Below are 27,263 nucleotides of genomic sequence, written 5' to 3' on the forward strand. Positions count from 1 at the left end.
TAAGAGAAGTGGCTCTGAATTTAGAAATAAGCAACTGAGACTATTTAGATGAAATTTTAAAGACTGAATGGCAAAGAGGGTAAATTGAGTGCTCCCTTTGCCTGTGAATCTTGCTGCCTTATTGAGGCATTTTGCATTAGCCTTTGTAAGAATCGGAATATTAGAACCAGTGGTTCTGGTATTTCAGTTCTTAAGAATTGTTCTTTCTTAGAAAATAGCTTGGAAATTACAATTTCACTTCCTCCTTGCCTAGGGAAAACTGTTGCTCATCTTTGTCATAAGAGTGTATAGTTATCTTGATTGGCAGGGACCTTTCTGCTATTTAGTTCATCCCACAGCATACCGGTAGTTGTAGGATTCATTTTGTAGTGCAGATCTGCATGTGGATTTAGTCTAGACAGAAGATTGCTCAGTTTTGAAGGTGATGCTCTAAGGTGCTGTATTTTGAATGTTTTGCACCTGTTGAGATATTGGTTAGTGATCAACAAACACTGACCAGATGGCCAACTCCTAATTTTAAGAATAAAAGGTTCTTTTCTGGAGCTGCCAAGTGCAACATTAAATATATGGATATTTTTGTAATGCAACAATAGTCAGATATTCTGAATGCTAAAATCAAAATCTTTCTATTTGTCTCTGTTTATGTATATAATGATGTGTGCTTAACTTGTCTTCTAAAATGTATTCTTGCGGAAACAAAATTGTATTTTTGTGGATTATAGTGTCCTTGGTACAAGGTTATATAACAAAAGGAAACAACATGTTGTTGGGATAAATCACATTGTTTCTAGTACTTTGCTGCAGCAATACTTTTAGCAGGTTGAAATTACTGGAGGACTGTGACTTCTGTACATTTTGAATTAATATAATTTTCTTTTAAGTAAGCTTTTGTTTTCAGCATGTTTTGAAATAACAAGAGTTTGCTAGAACTAGAGGTCTGTGATGGACATTTTTTATAGTAGTGATATCCTGATGTCACCTTACCTCCATTTGGCCGTTCTATTTAAGTTTTGCAGCTGCTCCAGCTCTAGCTCTATGGGTCTTTCGCCTCTTCCCGTGCAGTTCCTGCTCCTTCCCCTGGCTGTGTTTCCTCTAGGACTCTAGTATTCTCCCCCCTGTCTTTTTGTGTGCTACTCTGAAATCTCTTTTCATCCTGATGTCCTCCAAAGTTAGTGAGGGCTAGTTGTCTGTAAAAAATCTTATGTTGTTTGCATGGTAGTCTATTTAATGTTTTAATAAAATAGTGCTAGGAACTTCATGATGAGCTTTGATACAGTTTCTGATCTCTCTAAAGAGCAAGAAAATAGAATCATTAGCCTCTCCAGATGGGTAAGAGGCTAGAAGTCGGAGGAACCGCTATGCATGCTGCATTTCAATGACCAGCTATAATCTTAATTTTCTGTATTGTATTTTAAATATAGCAGTGGGAAATGGCTAGACTGGTCAGTTTGCTGGATCTGAAGGTTTTAGCTGCAGAAGTAGAGCTTTCTTTGTTCATCTGCTGTGTGTACTTCCTAGTAATGCCATTATAGCCTGTCACAGATGTGACAGAGATCCTCATTGTTTCCTCTTAAGGTTTCTTTGTTGCCCTCGTTGTTCTCAGTAGGAAATCTAGTGTACTGGTTAAAACCTTAATATGAATGTTCTTCTGTCAGCATGAGCATGATTTGATAAAATGGTTCTGACACCTCTTAAATCTTGAGCATTTCCAGTTTATTTTAACGAAGTTTTGAGAAAATTATTCGGACAAGAAAAATATTGAGACTGATTTGAACAACTGACTAATGTTTTTACATAATGTAAAATTGCATTTAATTGCATTTAAATTTAATGTAATTATATTTTGTTAAAGTAGTTTACACTGGCTTACTTAAAATATAACCTACTGACCTATTTGATATCTTAAACACCTAATTTGATCTTGGTCTTTTGTCAAAGTTGCGCTACACGATTTTCCAGTAATGCCCGCATGGAGATGAACCAAAGGTAACTTAAAGTAGCTTCCTTTATTTCAAAAAGGCATGGGATCTGGAAAGTTTTTTAACACAAGAAAATAGTGAAGGGGTGACTTATACCAAATGGTAACCTAATATTTAAAATAACATTAAAGTTAGGTCATCCACCTGCACTAATGTGCATTTTTGTTATAGAACAATAAATATGCTACTTGTATTATACTACCAAAGTTCTCCTCAGTTCATCGTGCCTGTACTTTGACTGCATCATATGTCCCTTTTGCCAAAATAAGCATTTCTGTCACCAGGTACAAAGTGTCTGTCTCGCTCTGACAGTGCTTGAACTAAAGGCTAGCAAAGTTATGCTGCTTGCATTTAAGGTCAGTGCCTATGACTAGGTAAACCAGACTGGCTTCTTATTTTTCTTACAGATGTTTTAATATGCTTAACATTATCCAATACCAGCAACTGAGAGAGTCTAAATACCACAGCAGGGACTGATTAGCTTTTTCAGATCACTGCCTTTATTTGCTGTTTGCAAAGAAGCTTAATCCAGTGCTGGAGACCAGGCTTCCTGCTGTGCACTTGGGTAGCTTTCTCTCATTCTTTGTGTTCACAGTGGCAGAAATTAGTGAGAAGACTTCTCCTGCCTCAGAATTTAAAACTTCAAAATAGTAATGATAGTAGCTGTTCTTGTGGGTGTTTAATGGACAGTGTAAAGAGATTGTATTTGGTTGGATTTTTGGTTTGCAGTTTTCTAAATTCATCTGCTGCTATCCCCAGAAGGGTTAGGTGCAGAAATGTATGCAGTGTTAGATTTTGCACTTGATAGTATTTGCTTTATATCGGTAAATCTGGACATCTGATAAACTTTTGTCGTACGGCATGATGACGTGTGGATTCATTTATTTTCCTGAAACATTTTAAAATTCAAATGCCTGAAATTAACCATCCTAATAATAAACTATTTGTATTTTGGGTGCCCTCTGAACCACAGCAAATGGTCTCAAATAGATTTCCTCAGCCTGTGAGAATAGACAAACAGATACTTCAGCTTGATTTTCAGTATTGCTTATCTGCTCATTGGATGGAACTGAAAGTCATTTAATATACTTGTACCTCAGCCTTGATTCATCTGAACTGAGCTTTCCTGTGTAAAGTTACTAAAAACAAAGGCCATGATTTGAAAGTCTGAGTTTTGGTCTGCTTTCTTACCAAACACCAAAACTAGACATTGGGCTATCTGTAGGATCCAATTATTTGAGGGAGGGGAGAAGGGGACAAGTGGGTATTCTGGGGCCCATGCCCCCTGGATGTGGCTTTCTTTTAAAAAAAAAAAAAAAAAAGTGACCAGTTGCTAGTTAGAGCCATAGAAAATCTTAGATTTTAGGAGTTTAAAAAAGTATAATTGGGCCACAGTATCAGTATTTACAGTGATTTATAATTTATATGAAGGAAGAAGACTTTCCAATCTTCTACTGTTCCATTGCTTAACATTGGATAGCTTTGTACATATTTTGGCCTTTCTGACAATAACTCTAGGCCCCTTGAAGGTCAATTGGTGGGGGAAATGTACCCTTTGCCTCCCTGGTAGCTACATGACAATGGCCATGTGCTAAATGTAGTAAATTGAAGATCTTTTATTAATAGAAATTTGTTTTGGACATTTTCTTTTAGCTTAGAAACATTCTGCCTCCACAAGGAAGAAATATTTTAAAACATGCTTACCTAGTGACTTAACTTCCAAAACATTTATTTAGATCATCTATACACACTGCAGGAAACCAGGGAGATTTCTGCTTCAAGTGTAAATCTGTAGAATAAGATTTTTCTAATTACAAAAGCATGAACATTGATGACTGCAACAAGTAAATTTATTATTGCAGTGGTGCTATCACAGTTCCTTTTCCTTTGTGTACGTTCTAATGCCATTAGTTAGAAAAATCCCATATTTGATGCTTGAAATTGATATTTTTGCAGTTTAATAATTTATCAAAACATTTTCCATTGAAACTGAAATACTCTAAACATTGTATTTGGTTTTAGTTGTGCATAAACGCAAGTTCATCAGGCTTATTGGTACATAAATAAAAGTAAAGTTTCAGGAAATTCAGAGTGCTTTTGAATGTATTTATGTATAATATTGGCTCCTTAACAGACCTCCTGTTGCGCTGCATCGATAATGATTTATTTTATTAACAGAAAAAAGAGAATACACACAATCACTGCTGTGAGATTTCTATATTTTTAATTTTCCTAGCAAAAGCTACAAGGTTTTTGTAATAGACTTGGCTATATCCTTTAGGTTTTGTTTTTTATAGAAACTTACAACTTTTACTACTTAAAAATAATTCCTTTCTTTGTTTCATGTATTAGAAACAATGAGGAAAAGCTGAAGTCTGCCCAAGCCAGGTGTTTCTTGTTGGCAGCCTGCTCCCTAATGACTCTGGCGCTCATACAGCAGCTGCCTGCTAGTCTCCTTTGTATGGCCTATTGTTGCTGCACACCCCTCGTTAATACACATGCTGCCTGGGGCAGACCCTGAGAATGACATCAACTTGCTTATCTTAGAAACCTACAAACCTGATGCAGGGTGGGGAGGTTGCCTTGCATCTGCCTGGCCAACTAATTGTGAATTCTCTGGCCTATGATTGGCTGTTGTTCCACTCAGTAATAGGTTAAGCAAAGACATTGCCATTCCATCTGTTCAACCATTCATTGTTCTGCTTGCTTGCCTGGAAGTCTGCAGCTGAAATCGTGTTAAGGAGTTGCTTCTGGAACTGCTACAAGAAACCAATGTCTCTGTGTTTTCCAGCTAACGTAAGTATTTGGACTACTCTCTGCAGGGATTGAAAAGTTTCACCATTCTAACACTTCAGTACATCTTCTGCGTTCTGAACAAAATAAATAGCCATACACATCACAAAAACTCCAAATTTTGAGGGAGTCTTAAAAAGAGAGAGAATTTTCACCTGAAAAATAATTACGTGAAGGGGTGATCTTTAACTTGATACATTTTGGAAGGAACTTGTTAGGGGCATCAATAATGTGTATTGGTGGGGGTTGGAAATGACAGTCAGAACTCTTCTGGAGAATTAGATTTTCTGCACCCTTTGGGTGACTTCGACTTGAGTTTCAATGTTTTATCCCTTGTAAATATGCAATAATTGATAGTTTTTTCCTTTGGAAAAAAAGTGTTTTATAGATTTGCCCATTTGAAACATTTGCTAAGATTAGGAGGAACATCACGTGGGGACAATGTGTGAACTTAAAGGGATGGATTTAGGGCAGGATATAACATTAGTTCTTTGGGGCTACTTTCAGGTGATAACATGATCCATTCAAAGCCTCTGTGCTTTCAAAATCATTTCTACATTTATAAAATTAGCCAACACATTATTGTGCAGTTTTTAATCTATTTTGTTTTATATTTTGGGTTCAGATATTAGGTTGAAGAACACATACAATGTACACTCCATGAACCAGTGTTCCAAGGATCCTCTAAAGAAAAAACACTACAAAGACATTCATATACCAGTTGGGAGGGAACGAGGGCACATAAAAGGGTTAAAAAGAGGTTTGCATTTCTACCACATGCCCTATTGTGTGAACATATGCATAAGTCTATTGAAAGTTTTCAGAAGATGGGCAGGCCACCAGTTGCTGGTCTCCTGCAGTTCCAGTAGACATCTGTTGCCCCAGAGCATTAACCAATCTGTTCAATGGGACATCCTTCCTTTGTTAGACAGAGTGATGCAGACAACAGTACTCCTTGAAATACAATGGTAATTAAACATACAGAAACTACTGCAGGAGGTATTTATTACATATTCATTATTTTATTTTCATTGTTGCAATATCTTTGCCATTTGGGAAGCTAGGACATTTGTTTCTATATTGGTATTCTGAAATTCTGTATGACAAACAGTTGTGTTTTTTTTAATAAGCTGTGGTCTAAATATTTACTACTTGCTGCTTAGAAGATCTAGGAATATTTTAAGTATTGTGTAAAAAACCAAACTTTTTCACTGTTGTAGGATTTGTCTTTAAAAACTTGGAAGCTCTTTTAAGAACACATGCCATTGCTATTATAAAAATTTGTCATAACACACTGTTTCACTTATTGCTTTTTGTGCCATGTAAAGTTTGCATTAAACTATTTTGAATTTCAGCTGTAATTGGACAACTTTCATAATATTAAAAGTTTAGATCTATTTGCACCTGACCTCTTGAACAGTAGAAATGTCTAGTTCAAAATTAATGTTGGTAGTTAGTGGGAAATGGTTTTGCTACTGAATTTGAAGAACAGTAGATGGAAAAAGGTTGCAATTCTGTAACATAATGGCTTTGTATTCCTCCACAGTGTTAAATGTAAACCCCTGACTTAACAAGTGTGTTTGATAAATGGGCGTAGTATTTGATGATGATAGTAATCCTATAATAATGGAGCCTGTTTAAAATATGAAGCCACATTTGGTTTTATAGCTTTGGGGGAGGAAGGTTATGGTTTGCAGGTTTTTTGGTGTAAAGAGTATAAGTACATATGCATTCATAAGTTAAGAACCCTTCCTTTTCAGTGTAATGATTGGATTGTTGTTTATCACACAGAATAGCCAATGGAGATTACCTATTTTTATATTTAAAATTTTTATAAATTCAAAAACTATTGTTTAGTAGTTTTATTGAAAGCATAAGAACTAAGTACAATAATTTAGTTAATAGGTTTATTTCTTTGGTCACTCATTTTGTGTTGATACACTTTTTATTTTTATTTTATATATAAATATAATTGTATCAACACATATATGGCACTCAAAATAGTTCATAGCAAGTAATTTCATCTAGATTACATGGTATCTATAAAGTTTTCTTATAAACCATGGTCTCAGTATAAGAGTTTTATTGTAAATGACACACAGAGAGCTTTTACGTTTTTATGTTACTCCTTGAACAAATTCATTCTCTTTATTTCTTGAGGGCTTCATTATGCTGTCAACAGGTGCATTAACATTTGACTGAAAGAACCAAAAATAATTTAGGTTAGTTTGCTCAGGTAGAGTGACTGGCATTTCTCCCTTCACTATCTAGCTCAAAGTAAAATAATAAACTCTATTAGGATTTAATTATGATATCTAATTTTCATTGTTATAATCAATGAATATTGCCTAGGACTTTGTGTTGGGAGCTCCCAAGCCTAACATTCTAAGGAGGTGCTGCAGCAGATTATTTGCTGCCTATCACAGATGCTGTAGAATTTGTCTGAACATACATAAAACTTGCATGCAGGTCTGACAGCAGGAATGGTATGCTGCTTATGCAAAACTTAAAGGTAATATTTCAGAATCCTTATGCTTTGTGGTTGTAGTGGAGTCAGATATTAAAATACTAGTTAAAAATAACAATAGTATGCTTAAGTCAATTAAATACTATTTTGTGGGTTTTGAAAGCTGCAACTGCTGTAGTATCTCTTTGCAGAAGAGAAGGTTACTCACCCAGTGCAATAACTGAGGTTCTTTGAGATATGTCTTTTTGAAAGAATATTATGTTTATAGTTAAGATAAAACTTTAACGAGAAACAATTAGAATATGACATCAGGAAATAACAATACATTAATCTTAACTAATCTAAATGCATGTCCAGATAGTGTCCAAAAGAAAAGTAATACTTTTAGTTCAGTGCTAAAATGGTATTTCACAGTACATGGATTTGGGCAGTGACCCATTATCTTGGTGTATTCTATTAGGGCAATACATGAGCTGACCCAACTTTTCACTCCAGCTTAAAAATGTTGCCCATTAAATATACTTCCTCTAGTCAGAGCAGATTGTGGGGTTTATGGAACAATGATGTCGGAGCGTCCAGATTGGTTTGGCAGCTGCATTGTTCTCAGAGGGTAAACCAGACGCACTTAAGTCCCGGTCTTTTTCATAGGCTTTTGTTCATACCAAATTATTCTTTCACTGTGCTAGCATTCATGATGGCATGTTAAAGGAGTGCATCCTAGCAACTAAAGACTGGTTGCTAGGCAGCCTAGCTTCCAATAGGTTTTTCTTGTTTAAGACACTTTTTGGTGGCAGTTCTGTGAAGGCCACAGTGTGGGTTTTTAACTGTATCCTTTTATTGAGATACTGTTGTGATTTGTTACTGGCACTAGGCTATCCAGTGTATTACAGTAGTTAATAAATCACCAAGTGTAAAGGTTCACTTCCTAAATTCCCTTTGTATTTAATCTGCAGTATTGCTTGAACTCCTAAAGATCCCTATAAAGAAAATGAACATTGACTGATATACTTCAAGAGACAGCATCACAATCGCTCTGCCTTTTAACTAAATCAGGTCTATACAGAAAAATATTTTCTACTTCTATCAGTCTAAACTAGATTAAACTGCTGGAAAAAAATTCTCTTTGGTTACAAACCAAAAATGGTAAGTTATCAAGTAGGACAACTTAGTTAATACAGCTATTTACTGAAAATCTCTACTGCTGTGGAGATGTCCTAACAATGCATTTAAAAACTTTTTTTTATTAAATCATGGATGGCATTTTCATTTCTCTCACATTTGTCTTGAGAGAAGTCTTCATGAGTTGTCATATCTATATTCTGCATACTTTTTTTTCCCCCAGCAAAGGAAATAAAACTCCGCAAATGACTCAGTACTCTTAAATATATACTACTAACACGGCTACCAGTCTGAAATATATACTATTTATTTATCGGGGCGGGAGGTTTATTTATTCAAATGGAAGGAATTTTGTATCTTGGGTAAGTTTAAACTATGGATAATTGTTAATAGAATGGCGACAATGGAGTTGTGTTTAATACAATGATTTTTCTCAGTGTGATTTCAATAATCGGGTTTGTGGCCATGCTATATATGACATTCAAGCACTGCCTTCTGTATATGTGTCTTGCTTAATTTTTGTCCTGCATGAACTAGAAAAGCTGTTGTTTTTCTGTTTCATCCTTATATTTTATTTTTTAATAACAGAAACAGTTCTGCTTTATGCCAGAATTCTCTTTCAAGAGAACAAAAAGTAAAGGAAGTAATAAGTTCCTTTTAAACAGATTATGGAGATAATTTTTCAAATATCTATTTCCTCATAAAAGTTATGTTAAACTACAATAATGTGAACTCCTCTAGTAAACTTGGGTGGGTGGGGTTTTTATGAGGCACAGAAAACCACAATCTGCTTTATTCCATATCTCCTATATACCATCCATCTCTGCATTTAGGCCCTGATCCAGCAAAGTACTTATGCACATGCCTAAGCTTAAGCATGGTGACTAGCCACATTATTGAAATTAATATTTAAGTACTTTTCTGGATCGCTCTCATTTACTTCAATAGACTTGGAATCAGCCCATAGTTCCAAGTCTTGTTCTTCTGACTAAAAAAAAGCTACTTTGAGAATATTCAAAGTGTTTCTTGATTGGCCTGGATTTTATAAAGGAATTTAGGAATGTGTAGGGATGTTTACCTGACTGAATGAATACTCTGTTTCAGGATTCATTGGACTATATTTATTCTATGATTAACCCATTTTCTGTAAGGTGGCTTCTTAAGCATATTTGCCTAATTAGTGAAATATAAAGAGGAACAAAGGGGATCCAAGGAACTATAGACCAGTCAGCCTAATTTTGATATCTGTAAAGTTACAAATTATTAAACAATCAATTTATAAGCACCTAGAGGATATTAAGTTTTTAAGTAATAGCCAATATGGATTTGTCAAGAACAAATCATGCCAAACCAACCTAACTTCCTTGTTTGACAGGGTTACTGGCCAAGTGCATAGAAAGCAAGCTATAAACAACATATATCTTGATTTTTTTTTTTTTAAAGTAAGCCTTTTAACACAGTTCCACATGACAGTCTCATAAGCAAACTAGGGAAAGTGGTCTAGATGAAATTAAGAATACAGTAGTGTTTGTAAGACTGTACTTAAAGAGTAATTATCAATTGTTTGCTGTCAAACCGGGGCGGGGGAGGAGTATATCTAGTGGGATTCCACAGAGTTCTATCTTGGGTCTGATACAATTCAATATTTTCATCAATGACTTGATGTTGGAGTTGAGAGTATAATTATTAAATTTGCAAATAACACCAAGATGGGAGCTGTTGCTAGCATGTTGGAGGACAGGATTAGAATTCAAAATGACCTTGACAAATTGGAGAATTTGTCTGAAATCAGCATGTTGAAATTCAGTAAAGACAAATGCAAAGTGCTACACTTAGGAAGGAAAAATCAAATTCACAACTATAAAATGGGGAATAACTCAATACTGTAATACTTCAGAAGACGATCTGGGGGTTTTACTGGATCACAATGACTATGAGCCAACAATGTGAAGCAGTTGCGAAAAAGGGAAATGTCATTCTGGTGTGTATTAAAAGGAGTGCCGTACATAAGACACCAGTGGTGGTATCCCACTCTACTTAGCATGGTGAGGTCTCAGTTGGAGTTCTGTGTCCAGTTCTGGGCACCACACTTGAAGAAGGATGTGGATACATTGCAGTGAGTCCAGAGGAGAGCAACAAAAATTATAAAAGGCTTAAACAACTGGGTATGTTTCGTCTAGAGAAAAGATGACTGAGAGGGGACCTGATAAGTCATCAAAGATGTTAAGGGGTGTTATAAAGAGGCTGGTGGTCAGTTATTCTCCATGTCTACTGAAGGTAGGACAAGAAGTAATGGGCTTAAGCTGAGGCAAAGGAGATTTATGTTTGATATTAAGGAAACCTTTCTAACTATAAGGGTAGCTAAATTCTGGACTAGGCTTCCAAGGGAGATGGTGGAATCCCTGTTATTGGAGGCTTTTAAGAACAGGTTAGACAAACACCTGTCAAGGATGGTGTAGACATACTTGGTCCTGCCCTGATGAGGGAAGCTATACTAGATGACCTCCTGAAGTCCCTTCCGACCCTACCTTTATATGATTCGGTGATGATATAGTAATATGCTAGTTCCCTTGTATTAAATGGAATGTCTAAGCCACTTAGTATAAAAACTTTTCCATAGCAGTACTCGATTGTTTTATAGCTGCATTTCTGATTTATTACACGGTTTAGTAATATTATCTTTGAGAGTACGTCCACAATGAAAAATAAAAAACCCACAGCAGCAAGTCTCAGAGCCCAAGTCAACTGCCTCGGGCTCACAACAGAGATGTTTACACTGCTATTTTTAGTCCCATAGGGCCAATGTAAGTCAGCTGACCAAAGGTCTGAGACTCACAGCCACGTTTTGGGGTGGGAGGGTGGGTTGGTTAGTTGGTTTTTCTTTTGCAGTGTAGACATACCCAGTGACAGAATATCACAGTTACTTTAAATCTGAACAAAAGACTCCTGTTCAAGTTAACATTTTCTAGTGTCTGACCTATACAGCTACTTTATTTTCAAAAACTTTTAAGGAAAACCAGTTTATATAAAAACTAATTTTTGAATGTATTCATCAGTTTAGATGTAAATGCTTTTTGAAAACTGTTGAATAATAATAATAATAATAGTAATAATAACAATACTCTGTTAATCAACCAGGATTGATTTTATTGGAAAGTTCTCTCTGTTTGAAGAAGTGTGTTTACATGCAGCAAGTTTCATACTAGTTTGTTTACAAATGCAATCAAACTTTAAGTGAAGAGGGAATTTCCTCGAATGTGAAAGTATTTTTAAGTTGGTAAAGAAACGGAGTCCCAGAGGAAACAACAAGAAAACCCAAAATAAAATAAGTGCTAACTAGTTACAACCATTTTATTTCTTCTGTAGGAATACGGGACACTTTATATTCAGGAATACAGGAAAAACAGCAAAGTGGAGTCGAGTACATGCAGCAGCTTCATGGGCGTGAAGGATCATCTGGGGCATGACCTAGGCCATCTTTATGTGGAGCGAACTGACACACAAATAAATGCAGTTGGATCTTGGTCAATGGTGGAGAAACCAACAATGGATAAAGTTAACTCTAGGAAGGAAGATGCAGATAAGGAGGCATCTGAGGAGACGGGAAGCTCCAGCTGTGATTCAGAAGAAAGCACAAATTCTGATAATGAGTCAGAGAGACTGAATAACATTACAGCAGAATCACATCTACAACCTAAGACTCACCGACAACTGTGCAGGTCTCCCTGCTTACAGCCCCACGTACAAAAACGTTATGAAATCTTACAAGACCTTAAAATAGAGGAGGCTCAGATAGTATCTAAGGAAGTAAAGAAGCCCCCTGATGTGGTAAAGGAATATCAAACCAAACTGGAGTTTGCACTTAAGTTAGGTTACTCTGAAGAACAAGTTCAGCTTGTGCTAAATAAGCTTGGCACTGATGCTTTAATCAACGATATTTTGGGAGAACTTGTCAAACTTGGAAATAAAACTGAGACTGACCAGCCTGTAAATAATGTTAACACGAACATAATGCGTGAAGCATCTTCTATAGAGTCTCAGAGGTCTGAGTCTCCACTTCAGGAGGATGTGACTGAAGATGGAGATAACCTGAGGCCAATAGTTATTGATGGCAGCAATGTGGCAATGAGGTATGTGGCAATGAGGCATTGATTTACTGATACATTACATTACCTATTATATGGAAATTGCATTATCTTGCCCAGTTAGAACACTGATGTGCTGTATGATTACACATCTATAACAGTACATTGGTTCTCATTTGCATAATCACAGTGTGTTTATTTTTCATCAATACAATATGCAAACCCCTGTATTCAAAGGGCCATTAGCCAGTCAGAGTGCAGAGATTTGCATTATCAGTAATTGCAACCATATATTAATTATGCAGATCTCTCTACTTTGGCTATTATTAAATTCTGTCCATTTTGATCAATATTAATTGTAGATCTGGAAAAATGAACAATGAGGGTGGATGTTTGATAAATGACATGAAATTACTATCATCTCTTGAAATCAGAGAAACCTGTGTGGAACTTTAGAGGGACCTAACAAAGCTAGGTTTACGGGCAGCAACATAATACAAGAACAAGGAAACATCCAGTGAAAGACAATAAATTCAAACCTGATAAAAGAAAATTCTTTCTTTACCCAATGCCACTAGGTATCACTGAAACCAACTGTTTAGCAGGCACCATTTCTATAAATAATTGCACCATCCAAAGTTACCTATGATAAGGTAAAATAACTGCGGTATAACCCCTCGTGCTTCAAGTCATAAATCAAACACTAATGGATTGGCTTAGTAAAAAAAAATTATCCTATTGAGTAGGCTTATTCCACAATGAGGCATCTTTCCTCTGAAATAGCTAGTACTGGCCACAGTCAGAAATAGGATACTGGGCTAGAAGTTACAGCAATTACTGAGACTGCAGTCTTCAGAATTTCAGTGATGTGCCCACAGAAGAACATGTCTGCACACCTCACACACTCATCTTCACCTGTAACTGTAGATAATGAAATACTCTTAGTTGTGCATAGGAGGGAGCTGGCCTTCCTCACTGGTCAAGAAGGAGTGGAGGAGGGAAGTATTGAAGATAATGGGATGAGAAACGTCAGAAATCAAGGTGGCCATACTTTCTGTGAGCGTATGGATGAGGAATTATTTGGTAGTTAATCGGAGCACAGGGATTTATACTAGCCAATCCTACCATAGTATTCAGAAGGAAAAGCCATTTCAGCATAGTAATAATTTGAGGATACTTCTTGTTTGCTTCGTAGTAAAACTTGGTATAAGAAACTTCAGGGCTTGGGGCATCTGAGTTTATTTAGTTCATGATCGTAATGATCTGGTAAACAGAGTATTGTCAAATGTAATTTAAGTATAGATAACTCTAGCAACTGGATAATTTCAGTAGATTTAAGTAAAAGCAATTAACCCATAAATGCAGGTTGCTACCTTCTTTCCAAACTCTGAATGCTAGTATTTCCTATCCGCTCACCTTTTAATTTCTTTGGCCAACTTGCACATCTGTTCAGTTTTCTCCTAATTCTTTCCATGTGATATGCTGTGTCTTGTTTTTTAGCTGTCTCTTACGATATAAAAGAGCTGGATTGTAAATACTGAATATGTTCAAGTTAACATAACAAGTAAACAGTATTCTAACACTCTAATTAAAAGCGATCCAGAGACTTCTGAAATACATCCACATTTTGATTAAAACTTAATTTTACATGGTTACAGAACTGTTTTTATAAAATGTTTAGAAGTATCCTTTTTAGCAAAAACAGAGTGCCATCATAGTTTTGCTCATTGTTGGTTTATTCCTTCTTAGTGCTTTAACTGTTAGAGCCAAATCCTCCGCTGCTCTGTGACCGCTTTGTGCTAATCTGGTGATGCAAAGATGCCATAAAGATGGTTGAACCAATGCTAAGGATTACCTCTGTGTACAGGAATTCTCAGATGGTATAGAGCCCTTCTCCAGCACTTGGGGCTTGACTGGGAAAAAGAGGGCATTGGTCAAGGGATCCCTGTGCTCTGAGTATCCTGAGCAGTAATTCCTGATGGCCCCTAGGTACCAGAAGCAGCATCTCTAATCTGGATCTGGTTACTGACCCAGCATTAAAGCTGTATGAGGGGAGCAATACTCGCACACTTTTTATAAACCTCGCTTCCCTACACGTTACACCAGGCGCTCCTTGGAAGCAACTGAGAACCAGGCCATCCATTTTTAATAGACACTCAACTCTTTATATAAATTCAGACATGCAGACCTTCCTATGTTCAGTTGTTGCCTTAACCACCTCTGTGAAATGAGACAAATTTGAGTGTGTGCTGTGCTTCATAGAACCCAATTTTATTAAAACAAGTATTTTTGGCAGCAAGATGATGCACCGAAAAGTCGGAAGCTCGCAGTATCTTTTGTGGGTTTTCATAGCATGTAAAAGACAGTCATGATAATTATAGGGCTAGATTCTGTTTTTTACAGCCAGAAGTATGTTGAACAAGGTGCAGAGATGCTGGGCTGTTTTGTAGTGTAGAATTTTGGATGACTTTGCCACAATTCCTCTGTCTAGATCAGTGGTCCCTAAACTGTAGGGGGATGGGGAGGGACTGCCACCCAGCCCCGCTCTGTCTGCTGCCCGGCCCCTCGCCCAGCCGCTGGCTCCAGGCCTTGCTCTGACACCAGGCCAGCTCTGCCTTCATTCCCTCTCTGCCCCCATCCCCAGTTCTGCCACCAGCTTTGCCTTCAGCTCAAGATCCTCTGCTGAGCTACCTGTGCAGTAATGGAGTGGGGGTGTGGAAGATTCCATTACTGGTAAGGGGGGGCACAACTAGAAAAGTTTGAGCACCAGTCATCTAGATGTTTCAGTGATGTGATGTGCATGAATGAGTGGTGAGTATCTGCATATGCTTAATTGGCTGTTCAACTGTCATTGCAATACATGCTTTCCCCACTTGTCATTACACCTTGTTGATTGATGCTAAGGAGCCATGATACTTCTTGCCTATTTTTGAATAGCTAGCAGGAAACAATGACTGTATTCCTGAAAAATATTGTGCATAATTCCTGATTGGGAATGAAAGATCTGGGGAGGCATCCTCTTTCTCATCTTGCATAACCCCCCGCACACACATACACTTCTCCAGGAATGGTCTGGTCTGTAGTTTTATTTCTGTGCTCTTGTGTCCACAGGCAAGAGGTAGTCACTCGATATGATAGCATTCAGCTGCTACGATGGTGGAACAGAATAGAACCTAAGTAGAAAGTACTAATTGAGCTGAGAGATCTAATAGGTGTATTAGGGAAAATACACTGTGGGTAGGTTCTGGACTAACAAATCACTAGAGACATGGGGAGACCTTGATGGTTTAAATAATGTTGCTGCCTTCAGTACATCTAAGTGATATTTTGGCATGGCTTCTCCGGTAGTTTGTCCTTTAAACTGAAGGCAGTGGATGAGTTGGTCCTCTTATATTACAGGTCCTCTTGTATTATCTTCAGATATTGGCCGAAGTAGTGAATTGGTTTATTAAAACTTTTCCTTTGGCAGAGAGGCTGGTGTCTGGTGATTTGGTGGTTTATAGTTTAGTACCACCTAATGAATGCTCATAGAAGATTTACTGGGCCACCTCCAGTTTTTTTTAATTCTCTCAGCTTTCATATTGCCATTGATTTTAGTTACTTGGGTGTAACTGCTTGTGGTTAACTTCTCTCTTACACCAACACATGGGAAACTGTCATTGGAATATTCTTGCAGGTTCGATTTTTCTTTTTGTGTAAATTGTAAAACATGTAAAAAGCAAGTCCGGCAGCTACCAAAAATGGATATTTTAAATTCCTTTAAAAAAAAAAAGGAGTACTTGTGGCACCTTAGAGACTAACCAATTCATGCTCAAATAAATTGGTTAGTCTCTAAGGTGCCACAAGTACTCCTTTTCTTTTTGCGAATACAGACTAACACGGCTGTTCCTCTGAAACCTGTCATTAAATTCCTTTGAGATTGTTGCTGCCTTCTCGGTCTGCTGTACATCTATACAAACTAACTGTAAGTGCCAAAATCCTCAAATGAAAGAAGATAGTATAGTAAATAAAAGGCTTCTATGGCACTTGTGGTTCAAGCCTGCTGTATCTAAGCCATGATACACATGGTCCTTTCAAAGTGCTATATAAAACTGATATTGCATACTGTGAGGTGGTGTTTACATGTAGATGATAATATTACTATTTTGTATTACACACATCAGTACACTTTGCCCACAGAATAAAACAGACTTTCTCCATTACTGAATAATGCTACTAAAACCTGTGTCAATATTCTCTTACAATATGAATTGCAAATTGGTTGATCGTCACTCTCCCCATGGTGCCTACATCATTTAATCAATCCCTGTTCTATATCCTTCCTTGCAGAGATACTCCAATTTGAATTTTTAAATGGGCATTCCATACTTCTCACAATATCAAAAAGTCTAAATAATCCTAAATTGCCTTTTTTTAATAAATGCACTGACAGATAATTGAGGCTAACGTTTGACCTATCTCTTGAAAAACAAAATGTGTTTAATCTAATGATAGTTGTTTATACTCTAAATATTTATTTCTAAAAATTATACTACTGCAATATTGCCAACTGCAAAAGTTTAAAAAATTGAGTCTGGCCCTAACTCACGAGATTTATTTTTTAATTAAATAATGGGATGTTTTTTCTGTTTTCTGGCAACTTTCTAACTCTCTGCTCAATCCCAATATGCATGTGAAAATGGGTGTTGTCAATTTATAAGAATTATAAATCAGCCCCACGACAACTCCGCCTACCCAACCACACAACAATTCTGCACCTCCCAACCCCATATCTGCCCCTTGCCCAATGTGCATCTTTGTTCTTCTTGCTGTTCCAGAGGTTCTTCATCCTTTCATCCCAAGCCTCATGGAGAGGCAGCTCTAGGGGATCCTCTTCTCCACCTTAACAGGACTGTGTTGCAGGATTACAGGGGAGGAGAGAGCAGCTGGCCCATTTTTCATAGAAGTTGGAGGAGGGAGCAGAAATTGGTCTTTTTCTGCTCTCTCTTCCCTCTCCTCCATTCAGATACTTCTCTCAGCTCCTAAAGACCGGGGAGAGAGCTCTGCCTGTGTTCTGCAGTATATCACCAAGAAATAATGAAGAATTCTTGTTTCATAGGACCTGTACACTGCATGTAGTGCTTCTGCAGAGCCCAAAGAAGCAGCACAATTCATAGAATCATAGAATATCAGGTTTGGAAGGGACCTCAGGAGGTCATCTAGTCCAACCCCCTGCTCAAAGCAGGACCAATCCCCAACTAAATCATCCCAGCCAGGGCTTTGTAAAGTCTGACCTTAAAAACTTTAAAGGAAGGAGATTTCACCACCTCCCTATGTAATGCATTTCAGTGCTTCACCACCCTCCTAGTGAAAAAGTTTTTCCTAATATCCAGCCTAAGCCTCCCCCACTGCAACTTGAGACCATTACTCCTTGTTCGGTCATCTGCTACTACTGAGAACAGTCTAGAGCCATCCTCTTTGGAACCCCCTTTCAGGTAGTTGAAAGCAGCTATCAAATCCCCCCCTCATTCTTCTCTTCTGCAGACTAAACAATCCCAGTTCCCTCAGCCTCTCCTCATAAGTCATGTGTTCCAGTCCCCTAGTCATTTTTGTTGCCCTCCGCTGGACTCTTTCCAATTTTTCCACATCCTTCTTGTAGTGTGGGGCCCAAAACTGGACACAGTACTCCAGATGAGGCCTCACCAATGTCGAATAGAGGGGAACGATCACGTCCCTCGATCTGCTGGCAATGCCCCCACTTTTACAGCCCAAAATGCCATTGGCCTTGGCAACAAGGGCACACTGTTGACTCATATCCAGCTTCTCGTCCACTGTAACCCCTAGGTCCTTTTCTGCAGAACTGCTGCCGAGCCATTCGGTCCCCAGTCTGTAGCGGTGCATGGGATTCTTCGTCCTAAGTGCAAGACTCTGCACTTGTCCTTGTTGAACCTCATCAGATTTCTTTTGGCCCAATCCTCTAATTTGTCTAGGGCCCTCTGTATCCTATCCCTACCCTCCAGCATACCTACCACTCCTCCCAGTTCAGTGTCATCGGCAAACTTGCTGAGAGTGCAGTCCACACCATCCTACAGATCATTAATGAAGATATTGAACAAAACCGGCTGCAGGACCGACCCTTGGGGCACTCCGCTTGATACCAGCTGCCAACTAGACATGGAGCCATTGATCATTCCCATTGAGCCCGACAATCTAGCCAGCTTTCTAGCCACCTTCTAGTCCATTCATCCAGCCCATACTTTAACTTGCTGGCAAGAATACTGTGGTAGACCGTGTCAAAAGCTTTGCTAAAGTCAAGGAATAACACATCCAATGCTTTCCCCTCATCCACAGAACCAGTTATCTCGTCATAGAAGGCAATTAGATTACTCAGGCATGATTGCCCTTGGTGAATCCATGCTGAATGTTCTGATCACTTTCCTGTCCTCTAAGTGCTTCAGAATTGATTCCTTGAGGACCTGCTCCACGGTTTTTCCAGGGACTGAGGTGAGGCTGACTGGCCTGTAGTTCCCCGGATCCTCCTCCTTCCCTTTTTTAAAGATGGGCACTACATTAGCATTTTTCCAGTCATCCGGGACCTCCCCAGATCGCCATAAGTTTTCAAAGATAATGGCCAATGGCTCTGCAATCACATCCGCCAGCTTCTTTAGCACTCTCGGATGCAGCGCATCCGGCCCCATGGACTTGTGCTCATCCAGCTTTTCTAAATAGTCCCGAACCACTTCTTTTTTCACAGAGGGCTGGTCACCTCCTCTCCACGCTGTGCTGCCCAGTGTAGTAGTCTGAGAGCTGACCTTGTTCATGAAGACAGAGTCAAAAAAAGCATTGAGTACATTAGCTTTTTCCACATCCTCTGTCACTAGGTTGCCTCCCTCATTCAGTAAGGGGCCCACACTTTCCTTGACTTTCTTCTTGTTGCTAACATACCTGAAGAAACCCTTCTCTGTTACTCTTAACATCCCTCGCTAGCTGAAACTCCAGGTGTGATTTGGCCTTCCTGATTTTACTCCTGCATGCCCGAGCAATATTTTTATACTCTTCCCTGATCATTTGTCCAATCTTCCACTTCTTGTAAGCTTCTGTTTTGTGTTTAAGATCAGCAAGGATTTCACTGTTAAGCCAAGCTGGTTGCCTGCCATATTTACTATTCTTTCTACACATCGGGATGGTTTGTTCCTGTAACCTCAATAAGGATTCTTTAAAATACAGCCAGCTCTCCTGGACTCCTTTCCCCGTCATGTTATTCTCCCAGGGGATCTTGCCCATCAGTTCCCTAAGGGAGTCAGTCTGCTTTTCTGAAGTCCAGGGTCTGTATTCTGCTGCTCTCCTTTCTTCCTTGTGTCAGGATCCTGAACTCTACCATCTCATGGTTACTGCCTCCCAGGTTCCCATCCACTTTTGCTTCCCTCACTAATTCTTCCCAGTTTGTGAGCAGCAGGTCAAGAAGAGCTCTGCCCCTAGTTGGTTCCTCCAGCACTTGCACCAGGAAATTGTCCCCTACCCTTTCCAAAAACTTCCTGGATTGTCTGTGCACCGCTGTATTGCTCTCCCAGCAGATATCAGGGTGATTGAAGTCTCCCATGAGAACCAGGGCCTGCGATCTAGTAACTTCTGTGAGTTGCCGGAAGAAAGCCTCGTCCACCTCATCCCCCTGGTTTGGTGGTCTATAGCAGACTCCCACCACGACATCACCCTTGTTGCTCACACTTCTAAACTTAATCCAGAGACTCTCAGGGTTTTCTGCAGTTTCATACTTGAGCTCTGAGCAGTCATACTGCTCTCTTACATACAAAGCAACTCCCCCACGTTTTCTGCCTTGCTTGTCCTTCCTGAACAACTTATAGTCATCCATGACAGTACTCCAGTCATGTGAGTTATCCCACCAAGTCTCTGTTATTCCAATCACATCATAATTCGTTGACTGGGTCAGGACTTCCAGTTCTCCCTGCTTGTTTCCCAGGCTTCTTGCATTTGTGCATAGGCACTTAAGATAACTCGCTGATAGTCCCACTTTCTCAGTATGAGACAGGAGCCCTCCCCTCTTGCACTGTCCTGCTCGTGCTTCCTCCCGGTATCCCACTTCCCCACTTACGTCAGGGCTTTGGTCCCCTTCCCCTAGTGAACCTAGTTTAAAGCCCTCCTCACTAGGTTAACCAGCCTGCTTGCGAAGATGCTCTTCCCTCTCTTTGTTAGGTGGAGCCTGTCTCTGTCTAGCACTCCTCTTTCTTGGAACACCATCCCATGGTCAAAGAATCCAAAGCCTTCTCTCCAACACTACCTGCATAGCCATTTATTTGACGGTCTCTACCCAGGCCTTTTCCTTCCACAGGGAGGATGGACGAGAACACCACTTGCGCCTCAAACTCCTTTATCCTTCTTCCCAGAGCTAAGTAGTCTGCAATGATCCGGGTCATTCTTGGCGTATCATTGGTGCCCACGTGGAGAAGCAGGAAGGGGTAGCAATCCGAGGGCTTGATGAGTCTTGGCAGTCTCTCTGTTACATCGTGAATCCTAGCTCCTGGCAAGCAGCAGACTTCTTGGTTTTCCCAGTCAGGGCAGCAGATAGATGAGGAGGGAGTCCTCCGACCACCACCACCACCCGCCTTCTTCTCTTGGGAGCGGTGGTCGTGGAACCCCCATCCCTAGGACAGGGCATCTCATGCCTTCTAATTGGCGGAGTCTCCTTCTGCTCCCTTCCCTCAAATGTATCATCTAGTCCACTCTCCGCATTAGTATCTGGGGCGAGAACATGAAAAAGGTTGCTTACCTGTATCTGCATTGCTGGTACATGGACGCTCCCCTTTCTTCTTCTGGAGGTCACATGCTGCCAAATTTCTTCACCGTCCTCCTGTCCCTGCTGTGCAGCTTGCTCTGAATCTTCAGAATATGTCCGTAGAAGCATATCCTGACATCTGTCCAGGAAATCTGGAGTTTCTCTTATGCAATGCAGGGTTGTTACTTTTCTCCAGACCTTGAACCTTCTCTTCCAATATGGAGACCAGCTTGCACTTTGTACAGACAAAGTCACTTCTGTACTGTGGAAGAAAGACAAACATGGCACATCCTGTGCAGGTAACAACAGCTGAACGCTCACCATCCATATTACCTTCCTTCTAAGAGCTTCCTCATGTGTTGTAGTAACTACTCAGAGAAGCCTGCAAGATGAAAGCCTCAGTGGGCTCTCCCCAGGCGAACTCCCAGGCAAACTCTCTCTGTTAGCCTCTCCACTGTTTGTTCACTGCTCAGGTGGTTTGCAGCTGACTGGCTTTTTATAACAGTCAGGCCCACTCAAGGCTCACCTAGAACAAAGCACTCCCAATTCACACTTTTCAAACAGTCAAGCACCTGGTCAAACTGACCAAGTGTTCCCGCAACAGACACTCAGATACTCACCAACACAGCCCCCCTAACGCAGCACTTTGCGGACCTCCTCTTGGACAGATCCCAGGCAAACTCCTGCTGTTAGCCGCTCCGCTGTTCGCTGGAGACAAGACAAGTAAGTACTTAGCCACAGGGAGTTACTTTTAAAAAATGAGATAATTCATCTACATGTTGCTAGTTCTACACTTTTTTTTGTCCCATTTTATACTCTGAAATTGCTTAAGTGGATGTTTTTGCTTGTTTCTTTAATAATAGAATTTCAGATTTTACAAAGATGTTTTTCTGTTAAGCAGTTCCACACTTAAAATGCTCATCTGTGCTGAAAAAGATAACTTTGGGGACTTCATAGATTAAGAAAGCTGAAATGCTTTGACAAACTCTACTCTTCCATCAGAGTTTGCAGTTTGATGTTAATGGGACGTAAGTAATTCATGAGCTAGTGAAAATACCACTGTAGGTGCCTCAGTCTGGTTTTAGGATCCTAACTTTAGGCGCCTGCTTTTGACAAATTTGGCATGTATATAACCAAGTTATTAACTTGGTTAAGATATTGAAAGTCTACATAGCTTTTCAATGTTAATTCTGAAACTATTTTGTTTTTGAAAATAAAAATTTTGTCACTCAGAATTTTTTAATAAATATACACTTAGGCTTTGATGTAGCAAATGCTTATATGCACATTCTTAACAATGCAGTGGAGCTGATAATGTGAGTAATGTCATGCACCTGCTTAAGTGTTTGCAACATCAGGTTCTTAACATTCAATATTATGTGTTTTTCCTATAACAGTTTTGTAAAATTAAAATAAATACACCAGTAGTGGCAATTATTAATTTCAATCTAATAAGCTAAATTATAAATGCTATTTTTAAAGTTGCAGTAGCACACCTTTTCAAATAATTTTTTACAGAGCCTCAATCTGATTTAATCAAGGACTTAATCCAGTGCCTTAAATCAATTATTTACAGTGCTACACTCAGCTCTATTCTAAAGTAACTTGATGGGTCTTATTTTTAAGCATTTATTGCATAAATAGAAGGACAAACAAAAAAAATCATTTATCTTTGTTTTTTAAACGTAAGTTAATGGGAGGGCAGGAATGGAGGGTAGATGAGAGGTATTTTTTACAATTTTATTTTTAAAGTACATTTCAGTGAGCTATTAGACACTATATTTTCTTCCTTCAGTTCCGAGCTTTGGCTTTTTAAAATATTCTCACTCGCATTACCTTCTCTATATCCTAAAGCAAAACAAGTTAGATCAACAAAAAGAACCACATTTGACAGATGCTAGACTCTCAAGTAACATGGTTGAACAGAGCAAAAAGTAATATATAACAGCATAACATTTTCTTTGTTTCCATATAACTGTGGTGATCTGCCATTAACCAAAAAGTTTTGGCTTCGCTCATTTGAGCTAGATGTAATTTCCATCTAACAATCCAAGTGCGTATTTCTATCAAACATCAGCAAAGTTCCTCAAGCTCTGTGGCTTGGCTGTCCTTGCTTGCTGAATTTGTGCTAAGGTAGCTGCATAGTCATGATATTTATCTTTCAATGACAGTTATCCATCGGCCTAATGTGGCAGTTCCTATGTACCCAGCTGTTTTTCACTATCTTGAGGCCACTTCCAGGAATATGCAGTACTATTCTCCCAGAAAGAACTGTTCACATGGATAGGATCTCACTAATAGCAGGTTATGTGTGAACCTTCTCTTTAAATCCTTTTAGAACTCTCCAAGTTGTAGATGGATGGTTCTTGCTTCAAGAGATGTCCCAGCATACTCTATGGTGGTGACAGAACCCTCACTGGAGTATAGAGATAGCTTATGTAAGTGGCATTTTAAAATATGTCACAGTTTGCAAAGTTTGATTTATTTTTTTTAAAGAAAGATTCCAAAGGGTGTTTAAAAATAAAATACGAACTGACATATATTTTAAAATTGTATGTGCCTGTTATCACATGCTCCAGTGGGCTCTATGACAGACATGAGGGTGCACCTAGCATAACATATTCTAGAACATCTCTGAAACTTTTCTGATCCTAAAAAGAGTAATGTTCTCTAAGCCTCCTTCATGTGTGGTACTACTGTGGGTCCCCTTGCTATTTGGGATATTTAGCCTGTAATCATGCTTTTATTTATTTTTATTTTTTTAATGTAAGTATTTGTAGGACACTAGCCTAACATGCTGTTCCCAGAGAGCTAGAAAAATGCTTATACACACAGAAGGAATCAAACAAGGGAGAGCCAAATCCAGGAATGTTCTTGGGGAAATTTTTTCCTTTCCAAATGGGAAGAAAGCAAAATTAGTAAGTGGTTGGTGTTTTGTTTTTGTTTTGTTTTTTTCCCCCCTCCTCCATATTTTTAAGACCTGTATTATACCAGAGTGGGTGTTTCTTTTATGGAAAAGTTTTTGATGCACCAAAACATACACAGCAAACTCCTTTGTTTTAAGTAAAAATGGATTTTTATACTTCAGAAAAATATAAATGTGCATCAAAAATTAAAATGTAGCAGAAAGTGACCTGAAGTAAAAAAAATTTAAAGAAAAACAATTGAATTTAAACTTCCTGTGAACTTACCAAAAACATTTATTTACATACTACCATATCTTTCTTAGAGAAATACCTGTTTTCAGATGTCGAATGTGCAATGTGGTGTGCTAACTGGTTTCAGCTTTACAAACAATAGTGAGATTTGTGTGTGTGTATTTAAGATGTTAAAATGGTAGAGCAGTTCTTTTCCACAATGATTTTGAAAAATACAATCTAGAATCTGTTTTCTTCCCCCATACAAGCTCCACTAAAATATATGGATATGTGGCAAAATCAAAACTCTGCATTGTGTGAAAAATGTATGTTCTTTTATCAATTAGACTGTTAAACTCATTCTCACAAGTTACCATAGTGGATAAAAAAAAATTAGCAGGATTAAAAAAATCTGATACAGGAAAAACAAGTTTACACAGAGTAGTTATAGTAAATAAAGTTTTTGAAGGGATAGAAACCCTCCTGCTTCAGCTGGTAGTAGCTACTGTCAGAAATGGGGTACTCGAATAGAAGGTCACTGGTCTTATCTAGCACAGCAATTTCTGTATTGTATATACGATATATATGCTACTTTTTCTTACACAATGTACAAGGAAAAAAATTAGTGAGTCAATATGGAGAAGGAAAGAGTTTCCAGATAGTATTTTGTTCTCTTTACATTTTGTGGTTTGTGTTTTGATTTTTTTAAATCATCTCTGAATAAAATGTTTGTGTGTGACAAATTTCTGTTAGGTAAGAACCTTTTTACAATAGAAGTGTTTGTCGGCCATCAACTAGAACGCCCAGTGCAATTATAAAATATATGTGTATTTCTTCTATAACTTCCAAACTATGGGACCTTCATGGCTACCTGAATATTGCAGCGTGGAACCATTGAATTATACATGTATTATACCATGGCATTATACATGATCATCTTTTTAGAAGTATACCACAATGATTTTTGACAATTTGAAGGTTTAGTGTTGTAGTTAAAATATGTAGCCATTATTTAAATTTTAGCCTGAGGGCTAAGAAAGTTATGAAGATTGTGAAAATGTTCTCATCACATACAGTTAAAGAGCTTGTGAGAGTGCTAGCCTAGAGGCAACACTTTCAGAGAGCTTTTGCTCAGAAAAAAATCACTATCTTACTGCTTTTCTATTTTTTAAAATTAAAATGCCACCTACTGCTTGAATGAGTATATGCAATTGGAAAAAGACACTGGAGGGATAAATGAATAAGAGAGTCATTCATACCCACAGTGTAAAGGACAAATAGACAGTTTTCCTCAAATCCTCAAATACACTAAGTACACTGATCCACAACAGAAATTCTATGGCATGTTATTCAGGAAGTCAAAGGTAGTCATAATGGATGGTCTCTGGCCTTAAAATTTATGGGAGAAATCCTGGCCTCATTGAAATCAATAGCAAAACTCCCATTGCCTTCAATGAGGCCAGTATTTCATCCTGTGAATCTGGGAAATGAAACCATTTCTGACGTGAAACGTAAAAGCTCTTTAACACAGCATGACAATATTACACAACTGCTTACTGTAGGAAGTGAAAAATACCTTTACCCAGTTGAAAAAAAGAATTCATTTGGAGTTATTACCAGGAATTTGAGCTGGTTGCTGGAACATACACACAACTCTTTTTGAAAAGTGCTGTAGGATCTTTAATGACTATACATCATGATGATGCCTAGCTCTTATATCATGCTTTACTAAAGATGTCAGTATCATTATCCCCATTTTACAGAGGGGGAAACTGAGGCACAGAAACGGGGGAAGTGACTTGCCTAAAGTTACCCAGCAAACCTGGGTCCTATTCCTGGGTCTGCCACTTAAATCCTGATTCCCAGTCCAGTGTTCTGTGTCCTAGGCCATGGAACCTCATTTGTCTCCCATCCAAGTATGGACTAGGCCCACCTATCCTGAACATGTGAAATCTGACTGCATCTCAGTAGAAGGTGGAATGACTGGACATACTGTTGGCTTTTTGTTTTGTGTGTGTCTTTAAATCCATGGTACCTTCACCTTTATGCATATTAATCTTACTATTTCTGAGGAGTTGTAAAGAACTTTAACAAGCCACATTATTCTCTTGCGGCCAATTAGAATCAAGAATAAGTGTAATCTACAGTATTTCTTTTTTAAAAAGCTGGTATACTGACATATTGTGCATGTCACAATGGCAGTATGCGCATTGTTTCAGAGACTGCAGTACCCAAAGCTATAAGGGACGTCAAGTTACATAATCAGACTTAAATCCAGAGTTCAACGAGTACTAATGAAGCTCTAAAAATAGGGAAGAGGTATTTAGAGGATCCGCCCGTCTGAATTTGTAATGGGGATACATGAGACTCAACAAGAGCATTATTATTACACTCAAATACACAAAAATGACTCTAATACATTGGTTTAGTGTATGATCCTGCCTGTCTCTAAGGACTGGCCCTGGCAATAATAAATCAAATAGGGCTTTTTTTCTTTTGGTGTCGAAGGTCCCAGATCAGGTCTCTGCTGATATCTCTTGTATTTGTCTGATTGTGGCCATAATTCTTTACATTGACACCCACACACACTAGCATGGATTACACCCTGTCCCTGTGTTGCCAAAGTGTTGGACATATTCCTGGTGGTTTCATCACTTGACGTAATTTTTAATTAAAGATTAATCTTTAATTCCTGGAGACTCCAGGGCAATCCTAGAGGGTTGGCAACTCTAATGTAGGGACATGGTTTGATGTGGCCCAATACTTCATCTTGGGAATCTTGAGACGCTCGCTCTTCAGCTCACTCTACAACAACCAGTGGCAGAGCCTGTGTAACTAGGGAGACCAAAAGCCATGTCATCGCTCCAAACAGACTTTTTCAACCTGTACTCCCTTTTCCCTTGTTCCTGCCAC

General features: G+C 38.6%; 1 protein-coding gene across 3 annotated transcripts in view; it reads left to right on the forward strand.

The window, feature by feature from the left end:
• ZC3H12C (zinc finger CCCH-type containing 12C) overlaps positions 1-27,263 on the forward strand; it is a 60,405-nt gene that overhangs the window by 15,995 nt on the left and 17,147 nt on the right. For 2 of the 3 annotated variants that reach the window (XM_075127221.1, XM_075127223.1), the window contains exons 3-4: positions 8,193-8,382; positions 11,725-12,488. In XM_075127221.1, the coding sequence (XP_074983322.1) occupies positions 8,380-8,382; positions 11,725-12,488 (767 nt within the window). In that variant the 5' untranslated portion in view covers positions 8,193-8,379. The remainder of the gene's footprint in view (positions 1-8,192; positions 8,383-11,724; positions 12,489-27,263) is intronic. The other variant, XM_048844894.2, reaches the window with a different exon arrangement.

This window comes from Caretta caretta, chromosome 1 (assembly GCF_965140235.1).
Source record: "Caretta caretta isolate rCarCar2 chromosome 1, rCarCar1.hap1, whole genome shotgun sequence".
NCBI classification, from domain to species: Eukaryota; Metazoa; Chordata; order Testudines; family Cheloniidae; genus Caretta; species Caretta caretta.